The sequence below is a fragment of the Littorina saxatilis genome, linkage group LG6 (assembly GCF_037325665.1).
Source record: "Littorina saxatilis isolate snail1 linkage group LG6, US_GU_Lsax_2.0, whole genome shotgun sequence".
Lineage (NCBI taxonomy): Eukaryota > Metazoa > Mollusca > Gastropoda > Littorinimorpha > Littorinidae > Littorina > Littorina saxatilis.
The window spans coordinates 28629604-28641875 of NC_090250.1; the positions used below are offsets into that span (position 1 = coordinate 28629604).

At 41.0% G+C, this 12272-nt stretch overlaps 1 protein-coding gene across 1 annotated transcript in view; it reads right to left on the reverse strand.

Annotated features, from left to right (window-relative positions):
- The window catches only part of LOC138968922 (heart- and neural crest derivatives-expressed protein 2-like), a 39562-nt gene extending 38467 nt beyond the window's left edge, over positions 1-1095 (reverse strand). The window contains exon 1 of the mRNA XM_070341598.1: positions 367-1095. Coding sequence (XP_070197699.1) covers positions 367-1071 — 705 coding nt within the window. The 5' untranslated portion in view covers positions 1072-1095. The remainder of the gene's footprint in view (positions 1-366) is intronic.
- Positions 1096-12272: the final 11177 nt, after the last annotated feature.

Consider the following 12272-nt stretch of genomic DNA (forward strand, 5'->3'; position numbering starts at 1 on the left):
TTAACTTATAAAATAGAAAAAAAGATAGAATGTAAAATGATAAATAGCTACTAAAAACAAAATTATCAATAATAATAATTACGTGATCGTGAATTCAATTTACGGTCAGAAAGATATCTTTTGGTTCTAAAAACACAAACTCCTACAACACAACATAACACAGAATAAACGAACAGTCGGTGAAACAGAAAAGCATGCAAATGTATTGCAGAATGCCAATGTCAACATCAACAGCCGCAACAACAACAACAACAACAAAAACAACAACAACAACAACCTCTCTCTCTCTCTCTCTCTCTCTCTCTCTCTCTCTCTCTCTCTCTCTCAACAAAACAAGAGGAAGAAAAATAAATAAATGCAACTTACCGATTCTCGTTTTCGCTTCTCAGCCTCCCTCTCCAACAACAAGGACGCTGTGTTGGACGGTGACTGGTGGGACGAGGCTAAGCACGAGCCCGACGACGAACTGGACGAAGACGACGACAACGAAGACGACGCGGAAGCCGGAGAAGGCTTCTTGTTGATCTCCGCCTTGAAGTCTTCCGCGAGCTCAGGGTCATCCTTGGCGAGGACGTCCATGAGGTAGGCAATATAGGACGTGGCGAGTCTGAGCGTCTTGATCTTGGACAGCTTGGTGTCGGACGGGACGTTGGGGATGCAGCCGCGGAGATTGGCGAAGGCGTTGTTGATGCTCAGGGTCCTCCTCCTCTCCTTCTTGTTGGCAGTCACCCTCCTCTTGATGCACCTCACGGGGATGCCGTTCTCGTACTGGATGAAGGACGTGTACTCGCTGGGCGAGCCCATGGGGTACCCGCCTTCCACCCGCACTGGGAGGTGTTCTTCTCCGGGGCCGAGCACCCAGTTGGGGAAGTATCCGGCTGCGGCTGCGGCGGCTGCGGTGGCGGCGGTGACGGTGGCATGATCTTGAGGGTCGCTGTAGCCGCGCATCTGATGGGGGTACTGGTGGTAGAAGTCGGCCGGGTGGGGGTGATGGTGCGGGTGGTGGTGGTGGTGGGCCATGGGTCCCGGGTGGCCGTAGCCCTGACCGTACCCTCCCACGCTGAGACTCATGACTGCGGTAGGGGATGGGGCTGTACCAGGATCTGCGGGGTAGAAAACAGAACAGTTACAGGAAAGCATGACGACATGGTACAAAATTAATAGAAACATGTCAATAATTGGCCACTGTTATCATAAGAATGTTGAATATCAAATTTATTCATGACATAATAATGATCTATTCTGAAAGAGGAACTGGCATTACAAATGGGGTACGGGTTCTGGAACTAAAAAGTGAGACTTGCACTCCAAAATTGGAGACTACACGTCAAGGCTTGGGGTGAACTGAACATTGCCCAGTTGCCAGTTTAATATTTCACAACAGACATTGCACAATAGACTACATATGCGAGGAACTAGAACAAGACATTTCGATTATTTCACGACAGCTATTTCAATGCAGAATGTCACGGTTTAAAGTTTCTCGAATTATATTTCCTTATCTTTTTAATTGCATTTGTTTGTTCGAGCTCCTGTTGGTTTTGTTTACTCCATTTTTCTTTCTCTTTTTCCGAGCTTTTCTTCATTTATTTTCTTCTTCTTTCTTCTCCCGTTCTACCTTTTTTTCTTACTTTACTTTTTTTAATTTATTTTGTAACAAATTGGTATACGTATTCCATGCTCGGACGGTACATCTTTCCGCAAATCACTGTAATTTAGCAACAAAGAAACATCTCGCTTGATGAACAGTCCAAAATGACTTATTCAATCTTGTTAATTATGTGTTTGAAGGCACAGCATACAATAAATTATTCTTTCATCTAATAATAAAAAAAAACTAAAACGATAATCGAAACGATAAGTTCAATATTTGCAATCAGTAATTTTGGAAACGTTTAAATATTTGTGATCTAGCTTACCTTCTTGTATCAGTATCATTGTTATATATGCTGATACAGAAAATCATCATTTCCTGTTGGCAATTTTGTCATAACTTTCATCACAGTTTGAATATAAAAACACACAAAAATAGAAATAACTAGATCAATAAATTAATAAATGTATACAGAAATGAATATATATAATAAATAAATAAAATGAAATTGATAGAATAAATGAAACTCTGACAGTCTCTTTTTAGATAATTGCTGGTAGTTTTCTAAAGAAAATCCCACATTAATTCTGAAGACACGACATGGCTTTTTTTCTTCTTCAAATGGACGTATGCCCACAAAACAAACAAATAAAATATTATCCGGTAAAGACTGCCTCAGATATTTGATTAATGCAGGTTTTTTTCGATCGTTGAAGTAAAAACAATTTCTTTGAAATTTGAAAAAAAGACAAGAAATTGTGCCTAAAATCCCACAGAGACGATTATTATTTCATTATCTTTAAACACGACAACACACTCGCAGCGGGATGTTGGCCAACTAACAGACATCAGCGCACAAACACACACGAGAAATCAAAAATAAAACTCCAGGCAAGCCGTGGCTAAACAAGCGACCAAATCTAATCAAGAAACACTTCAACACAGTCCTGCAACAACTTACGATCAAAAGTAAACAGGCGGCACCACAACTCAGGTAGAAAAAAACACTATCTCTGGAACTTGTTAGCGGAGTAGTGACAGAATCCACGTTTCACAGAAGCGGCCGTGTGGCGAGTATGGCACTGTGGTGGAGGACCAGCTTTTGCTGTTCTGGAATTCCTGCAGACTGTGGTCTGGGACTCGGTCTCTGGCACCTTTTCTCCTCCCTTGGTGATTGCGGTCACAATATGTCACACCTTCTCGCTGGCAACGCTTCGCTAGCTATGTCCAGAACCCATTCTTTTCATTCAGCCTCCCCCTCATCATCAACCCAGCCCCCCGGATGGAAAAAGAACAACACGCGCATCCTTGACGTCACGCAAAGAGGCACAGCAATTAGCCAATCAGGTTGCGTGGCTGTAGACAGGCGATTTGGACGATGCCGCCTTAGCCCCGCCTCTTTTACAAGCTCGACTCCGCCCCTCCATCAATCAAAAGCGAAAACAATCCACCGGCGCTGCTGGCCTGCACGCGCTTCGGAAACTGCACGCGCTCGGCGTGGTTTGTAGCGGAAAAGTTTATGCGGAGATTAGCCCGCTTGGCGGAACTGGCATGCCGTTTAGCGCTATGTCCGATGCCGATAACGGACAGGGGGGCGTCGGACAGTGCCAGAACTGCCAGAGTTTTGGGCCTAGCGCGGTGGCAGAGTGGGTGAAAAAGAAGAAGACACAAAAATAAAACAAAGATATGCAAAATGACAAGAGGAAGAGGATAAAGGAGAGGCGTTGGAAGAGACATAAAAAGGGAAGGAATAGAAGAAAGAAATTTTATCACCTTTATAAAGTATCTGTTTGGAAAATAAACGTTTACTTTTAAAATCCTATTCCCAATGCTTTTGGAGACAACGGGTGCCAAACCCAAATATATCAAATCACACTATCAGTATCTAGAAGAAGAATTTTGTTGGCCAACTAGAAGAGAACGGAACATACTGGCGGGTGTTTTTCACCGTGACTAGTAAACTAGTAAACCCGGCCTCAACCTTCGACTGAGACAGCGCCGTGAGAAACCCATAATGAACCTAATTTTCACAAAAGAGATTATCTTTATTTTTTTAGCATTTTTTTTTCTTTTCATTCACACAATATGTTATCTTTTTGGACTAAGGAAATAATAGGAATAAAAATTCAACTATTTATGGTTCCATCTGTGATTGCACTTTAAATTTCAAGTCGAATTTTATTTAACAAATTACTTATCTTTAAGGAATATGACATCAAGGATGTACTGTATCATCTGGAAGAATTCACATGCAAAGTTTCATAAACATCGGTCCAATAGTTTTCTGGAATGCTCCACGTGCACGTACTACACACGAACAGTGCCAGTGTTATTGTCCACTGTTCTAGTTCTGTATTACATATTTAGTAACATTTAATAATATGGTCTTTCAATTTCTGAGTGGCTATAATGTTTCTTTATGATGCAAATACATAGTCACTGCTCAGTGCTTTTTTCAACGAATACACTGATGATATCAACTGCTCTCTTTGCAATTGAATGTGTTTCCCCCTTCCTCTTTTGTTTTCCGACTTCTTTATCTTCTTTTTTCTCTCTCAGTGTTTCTAATCTTCTTTTCTTTTCCTTTTTAATAATCAGAGACACAGACTGTATGTCTCAGCTATAATGTGTTTTTATTTTTTTGTATGTTCGGTTGGATGTTTGTTGTCTTTTCCCCATCGTCTTCCCTTTCAGAATAGTTGTGATAAATGCGCCTGGAAATTTATAGAAAGCAGACAGAAAACTAAAGGACTGACGTTTTAGCCTTGGGAAAAAAATCCAACGGATTTGAGTGTGACGACTGGTACCCGAACTGTCGTTCTGAAAGTGCCAATTGCATGACGCCTGGACTTGTTAAAAGTGCCAATCGGTTAACGAGATAAATGTCACAAGCGTTTTCACGAGACCTCAACCAGGGCACACATTCCCGAAACAGAAGAACAGTTGTAGTTTTGAAACCGAAGAAGAATTTGACTGTCATTATCCCAGTTTCGAGCATCTGTGATGCGGTTTTTGCCGATGGCAGAACATGTGTTGAAATTGCAGGTTTCGTTTTCAGGGGTTTTAACCGCACTGTCAAACTGAGTGATGAATTACAGGTTTCGTGTTCAAGGCTAATTCAGTATTTTGCCACAGTATTTTTCAATGGTAACTCGCGGCTGGTGACTATAGCCACTGTATGGCCTTCCATAATGAGTTCGGATTAAGAATGGTTGATTCGTGACAAAGACTCAAAAATAGCCTGCATTTCTTGGCAATAAATTAAAACGAAAAGGTAAATTTGACAAAAGCATCATGCATATATCTTTCACTCTGCCTCACAAAACGCACATACACATTTATAAAAAAAAAAGCCTACATCAGTTTTGCGTTCAATAATCATAAACAGAACTTATACATGTATCTTTTTCTTGTTCTTCTTACTCTCCTTTTATTCTCCTCTTCCTTCTTCTTAGTTTTTATTGAGCTGAGTGACTGAAGAAAGTTTCGTCGGTTTTATTCAAATAGCGAGTATGTACTTCGACTACTTGTCCTCGTCTTTGACTTTGTAATCTCACCACAGTACATCCATTGATTCGCGTCTTAATCTAATAATAAAAACTGCCACATGTATCTTTGTCCTTTAACTGCAATTAGCTAAATGACTAAGCCTAACTATATTTGGTCATAAAAGTGACGGTGATAAGACTAGCTATATAGTAAAGATGTTTGGAATCGCCGGTTAAGGATAATGATGATGATCACAAATGAAAGAAAATAGAATGATAAGATATTGTAATACAAGATAAGATAAATCTAACGAGGGTAAAAGAGAAAGAGAGAGCGACAGAGAGAGAGACAGACAGACTGGCAGAGAGAGAGAGAGAGAGAGAGAGAGAGAGAGAGAGAGAGAGAGAGAGAGAGAGAGAGAGAGAGAGAGAGAGAGAGAGAGAGAGAGAGAGAGAGAGAGAGAGAGAGATTGAGAGAAAGAGAAATAAAGTGAGAGAGAAAAGGGTGGTAGGAAATATATCATTTCATGATGCATCATTATACAAACAAAAGATGTCTATTTATTCCTTCGTGTTCACTTCTCCTGACTGAATTTAAAGTTTGGTATAAACTTGAGCTGAATTTGAAGTGGAACAAATTTACGCAGACTTGCAGGCCCGCCGCATAGTACAGTTTGTACAGCCAGAATTTCTGCATTGCCTTGATAACATTTTAATACATAAATATTGATCAGCGAATGTTGCACCCTATCACATTTAATGACCAAGCTACTTCACAGGCAACACTTCACAAGGTGATGAAAAATTCCTGTATGAGCTAACATTGCATTTCTATTACCAACTTTGGCACAGGTCTGTTTTAGGAAATGACACTTGCTCACCGTTTCGGCGTCAAGCGACGTCAAGCGTGTCGCGTGACGTAATGTGTGACGGAGGACATCGTAAAAGATCCCGTTGTCTTCAACTGACGCGTCATCTGCGTAACGGACCACGCACAGCTGCGTCAGTGCTTCGCTTGCTTGCGTCATCGGGCACTTGACCGTTTGAAATAGCGGGAAGGACGTTAACAACACATTTTGATTATTTTTTGTGTGTGCATGAGGACTTTGATCTTTATTTCGTTTATGGTTCTTACGTTTGACGTCTTTCTCTCACCCACTGAGAACGTGCTAGGGCTGTTTTGGCCTCTCACGGCTTTCTCTTTCAGTTTCTGTTTGTCTTCCTGTCTGGCAGTGTTTTTCTGCAAGTCACTCTTCTTTTATTTCATGTCTGTCTGTCTGTTTGTCTGTCGGTCGGTCTGTTTGCCTGTCTGTCTACCTGTCTGGCTTGTCTGTCTGTCTGTATTTGGCACACAAAATCCTTATATGATAGTGAGAGCAGTCAGTATCCAAAGCAGTGACGTAACTCAATCAGCATGACGTTGAAGCGCTATCCATGCTAATCTCCCTTTATCTGCAGAACAAGGGAGAGAATGAGCCGTGAAATGACCGCCTGTTCGGGGGACTACGAGTTTGAGTTACGGTTCCTGCCGCAACAACCACCACAAAGACTGCAGGGAGTCTTCTCGGTGTTCACCGCTCTCTTTGCCTCCTTGTCCCCAAGGGCAGATAACAACGGCAGGAGGGGAGATAACTCAATTAGATGCATGGTTTCTGCAGGTTCCGTTGGTTTAGCGGGGAAGGGTAGCACTGAGAGGGAAAGTTTTCTGGCGGTTCTTCTTTTTCTATTTTTGGGATTAAATTGTGTCACGAGTCACCTTCTGCCCACGTCTACCCTTTTTTTTTTATCTTTTTTTTTAAAAAATTCAAATGACGTTGAGAAGAATTGGGGTAAAGGTTACTATTCTGTCAGGCATTGGCTTTCCAAACACCATAGCTCAACATACTCTTTTGAAGATTGTATTTCCTTGGCATGGAAATTGAAATTTCATATCAGTTCTCTTCCCTGTTCTGAATTTGGTCGTCTTCGGGCACACATGAAATCGATCCAGGAACAGATAATCTCAAAATAAGACAACAGATAAGAGAACTAAGATAAGCTTGCGTGGTTGTTTGGTCATTTCTGGATTGGCGAAACGTTGAATAATGTTGTGCTTAATTGTGCAAATTCACTAGTGTAGAATAGCCATTGCGAAACAACAAAAAGGGAACAAAGGAAACATACCCCTTGATAATTTGTTTTTAAAGAAACACATACATACGCTCAGGCATGCAGGCACGCAAGCACACACACACACACACACACACACACACACACACACAGACACACACATACCTAAAGTGTGGATGGTTACCTAAGAGGCGGCACTGGGTGTAGTGCCTTTCTAGTGCACTTGCACTACAACAGCACTGGGTGCAGTACTCGCTCCGGCATCGAAGAATTTTGCACTAAAAAATGCACAAAATTTGACCTATTTCGTCGCCTATAGAGGACGGAAAGAATGTCATTTTGAACATTGTTATGACATTCTTTCCGTCAAAAAAGTCAATTTAACGGTGTTAAATGAAGCGACCATCCACACAATTAGGTTGTCATCCAGAGTTTAGGTTGCCATCCACGTGTGGATGGTTGCCTTATGGTGATTTAGGCAACCACACCTGTGGAAACGGGGGTACACACACACACACACACACACACACACACACACACACACACACACACAACGTGAAGACCCTCCTGATGCCGCCGAATATCCGGACAGCAACCAAAGCGAACGAACGACATGGATCTCACATAATCAGGGCGTGTTTGAAGTTTTATCTTCTAATCTGTGAAGCTCCCGTTCGCGCAATTAGCCGGACCTCGGTGTCCACAAATTCTGACATGGGACTTCTGTGTAACCACTAGTTTGCCATTTTTCTCTCTTTGGTCCCGGAATCACAACGGTTTCGCTTTATCTCCCGTGTTGGCGAAACGGCCCTGATGATCCGTGGAACGAGCCTCGATTCTCCAAACACAGGGAGACAAATCTGCAGGGAGCTTCTTTTACATGGACACCGGTGGGATCTAAAGGGAGCGGCTAATGATCAGCATCAGCGGTGGGTAATCCAATTCACTTTAATCACCGGTGTTCCCACAGCGATGCCTCCCGCCCCTGCAGGCGGAGTTCAGGGTGCAATCCGGCGCTGGGTTCCCGCTCTGCCGATCTGCGGCTTTGGTTATAATAAAGCTTTCTTGCTTTCGACTACTTCTTCCTTTCTGTGTGTGCTTTTTTGTTTTTGATAAAAGGTAAAATCCTTCTCATGTATACCATCACGGATCTGACCAGGCTTTTACATGCAATAAGAATACCCTTCCACTTGGAGACATACCAATAATCAACATCATGACTTCGTGCAGTGGTGAGTTTGGATGTTTTTTATGAATTCATTTCGTAAAATCCACAAGGCTTTTACGAACTTAATTCATAACAAACTCCACTGTGCACAAAGAGCACCCCGGTGTAACACGACATTTTTACTCCACGAAAAATTTACTCCGGAGTAAATATTTCGTAAGAAATTCTTACTCCGAGTACACTTTTCGTACGAGAAAAGAACTCCCCAAGGCACGAAAAAATTACTCCCTCCACGAAATTTTTACTCCCCATTTTTTTTTACTTCCAGTGAAAATCTCGTACGCAAAAATGGGTTGCGGGCGAAGGGATAATGCCAATAAGTGATCTCGCGCAACAAATGTCGCGCTACCCTCCTTCCACCCCTTCCACCACCAAGACTAACAGGGGACAAGGGAGTAAAAATTTCGTACACCTGGCATGGAAAGTTAAATTGCTCGTGTTGGGGTGAAGTAATTTATTCGTTATTTATTCGTCAGGGGAGTAACATTTTTGTTCGAAATGTTTACTCGGAACTCACCTGTCTTGGGGAGTAATTTTCTCGTGCAATGGGGGAGTGCTTTTTTCGTAAAGGGAGTAACTTTTTTGTACGAAATGTTTACGCCGGAGTAAAAATCTCGTGGGAGTAATTTTCTCGTGTTACACCGGCTGTTCGGTTTTGTTTTTGTATGTGACCAAGTAGAGGGATTGTCTTACCCCATGTAAAGCCTGGCAAGATCTCAGTGAGACGGCGAGCTGAAGTGTTTGTACGGAAAGAAGTGTGCCTTTAAAATGAGTGTTCAGTTTAGCAAACATGTAACGAATAGTTATCATTCTGAATAAGTGTGGGTTTTTTCTTTTCTTCTGAAGCACTCATTTTACCGTCGTGTTTAATTCGTAAGGCTTATTTGTTCGCGATATTTTTCTCTTCAGGTTCTTTCTTTCTTTTCTTTCTTTCTTTCTTTCTTTCTTTCTTTCTTTCTTTCTTTCTTTCTATATACAATTCTTTTTGTCTTTTCTCTTTATTTCCCCATAATCGTTCCCTCTCGTTCTTCGGTGCTTTTGTCTTTCTTCTTCTTTCTCTCTGTGTTTTTGTGTGTGTGTCGTTCCCTTCCATGTGATCTGTAAATCACTTTTTACATTTAGTCAAGTTTTGACTACATGTTTTAACATAGAGGGGGAATCGAGACGAGGGTCGTGGTGTATGTGTGTGTGTGTGTGTGTGTGTGTGTGTGTGTGTGTGTGTGTGTGGTGTGTGTGTGTGTGTGTGTGTGTGTGTGTAGAGCGATTCAGAGTAAACTACTGGACCGATCTTTATGAAATTTTTCATGAGAGTTCCTGGGTATGATATCCCCAGAACTTTTTTCATTTTTTTGATAAATGTCTTTGATGACGTCATATCCGGCATTTTGTAAAAGTTGAGGCAGCACTGTCACACCCTCATTTTTCAATAAAATTGATTGAAATTTTGGCCAAGCAATCTTCGACAAAGGCCGGACTTTTGTATTGCATTTCAGATTGGAGGCTTAAAAATTAATTAATGACTTTGGTCATTAAAAATCTGAAAATTGTAATTATAATTATATTTTCATAAAACGATCCAAAATTACGTTTATCTTATTCTTCATCATTTTCTGATTCCAAAAACATATAAATATGTTATATTCGGATTAAAAACAAGCTCTGAAAATTAAAAATATAAAAATTATGATTAAAATTAAATTTCCAAAATCGATTTAAAAACAATTTCATCGTATTCCTTGTCCGTTCCTGATTCCAAAAACATATAGATATGATATTTTTGGATTAAAAACACGTTCAGAAAGTTAAAAAGAATAGAGATATAGAAAAGCGTGCTATCCTCCTCAGCGCTACCGCTACCGCGCTTTTCTGGATTGTCAATTTCACTGCCTTTGCCACGAAAATGCAGTGCGTTCAGTTTCATTCTGTGAGTTCGACTGAGCTTGACTAAATGTTGTATTTTCGCCTTACGCGATTTGTTCTTCTTTCTTTCATTCTTTTACTTTCCCTTCCTTGACCAAACTGTTAGAAATCAATAATGGTTACTCTCTCTCTCTCTCTCTCTCTCTCTCTCTCTCTCTCTCTCTCTCTCTCTCTCTCTCTCTCTCTCTCTCTCTCCGGCCAAACCCCCTACTTTTGACCTTTATTTCATGCTGTTCGAAGCACCAAAAAGCTAGCAATCAAAGCTCACTGCATTCAAGCAAAACCATAACTTCTTTCAAACGTTCACTACACTAAAAAGAACGATGTTTAGGCCCCATACCGATAGCGGAATGAAAACGCACCAGGACGTGCACTGCGTTCTTCCTCTCTGTGCAAACGCACCCCGCTATTCCGCGGAATTGCTAATAGCACCGATGGCGAATAAACAAACGCAGGGAAGGAAATCGTATTCCTTCTTGATTGGTCGGGCCTATGACACGCGTAAACCGTGCAGATTTCTTTATAGGAAGGAGCCATGTTTCAGGGGGGATTATCTTGAACTCATGCACGTTTCTGGAGAGTTGTCCTGGTTCAGACGTTCCCATGGTGTAATTTTTTTGGGTCCCAAGAAAAATTCGATAACATCTGAAAATAAATACAAAAGACAAAAGAGGATGAAGTAGCTTGTTCATTTCAATGCTTGTTGTTCTCTCAGGTGCCAGGAGACTGGTTCCGAATAACTCTCACTTACACTATTACACATATCGTATGTATTTAGAGTGCTTACTTCCCTTTGTTTATCAGATAGATAAAGACACACACAAAACACACACACACACACAACGTACCAACAAAAGCAAACTTCTTTTTACATTTAGTCAAGTTTTGACTAAATGTTTTAACATAGAGGGGGAATCGAGACGAGGGTCGTGGTGTATGTGTGTGTGTGTGTGTGTGTGTGTGTGTGTGTGTGTGTGTGTGTGTGTGTGTGTAGAGCGATTCAGACTAAACTTCTGGACCGATCTTTATGAAATTTGACATGAGAGTTCCTGGGAATGATATCCCCGGAAGATTTTTTTTCGATAAATACCTTTGATGACGTCATATCCGTCATTTTGTAAAAGTTGAGGCGGCACTGTCACACCCTCATTTTTCAATCAAATTGATTGAAATTTTGGCAAAACAATCTTCGACGAAGGCCGGACTTTGGTATTGCATTTCAGCTTGGTGGTTAAAACAATAATTAATTAATTTGGTCATTAAAAATGGGAAACTTGTCATTAAAATTGTTTTTCTTAAACGATCCAAAAACAATTTCATTTTATTCTTCGTCATTTTCTGATTCCAAAAACATATACATATATTATATTTGGATTACAAACAAGCTCTGAAAATTAAAAATATGAAAATTATGATTAAAATTAATTGTCCGAAATCGATTTAGAAACAATTTCATCTTATTCCTTGTCGGTCCCTGATTCCAAAAACATATAGATATGATATGTTTCAATTAAAAACAAACTCAGTACGCTAAAAAAAATAGAGATACAGAAAAGCGTGTTATCCTGCTCAGCGCGACCATTACCGCACTATTCTGGCTTGTCGATTTCACTGCCTTTGCCACGAGCGGTGCCGACTGACGAAACTACGAGTATGCGGTCTTGGTGAAAAAATGCAGTGCGTTCAGTTTCATTCTGTGAGTTCGACAGCTTGACTAAATGTTGTTATTTCGCCTTACGCGACTCACACCGTATACCGTGGTTGCACTAGGCAAATCTGTCCGAAGCGGTTGCACCCTTATTTTTCTGTCCGAAGGGAGACACGCGACGTAAGTTTCTGCACAAAATCACCTGTAATTCCTCACAAATGACATATCATCACAAAACTATCGTTTGTACTTTGGCCTAAGGTGTCATAGCATCATATCATCGAT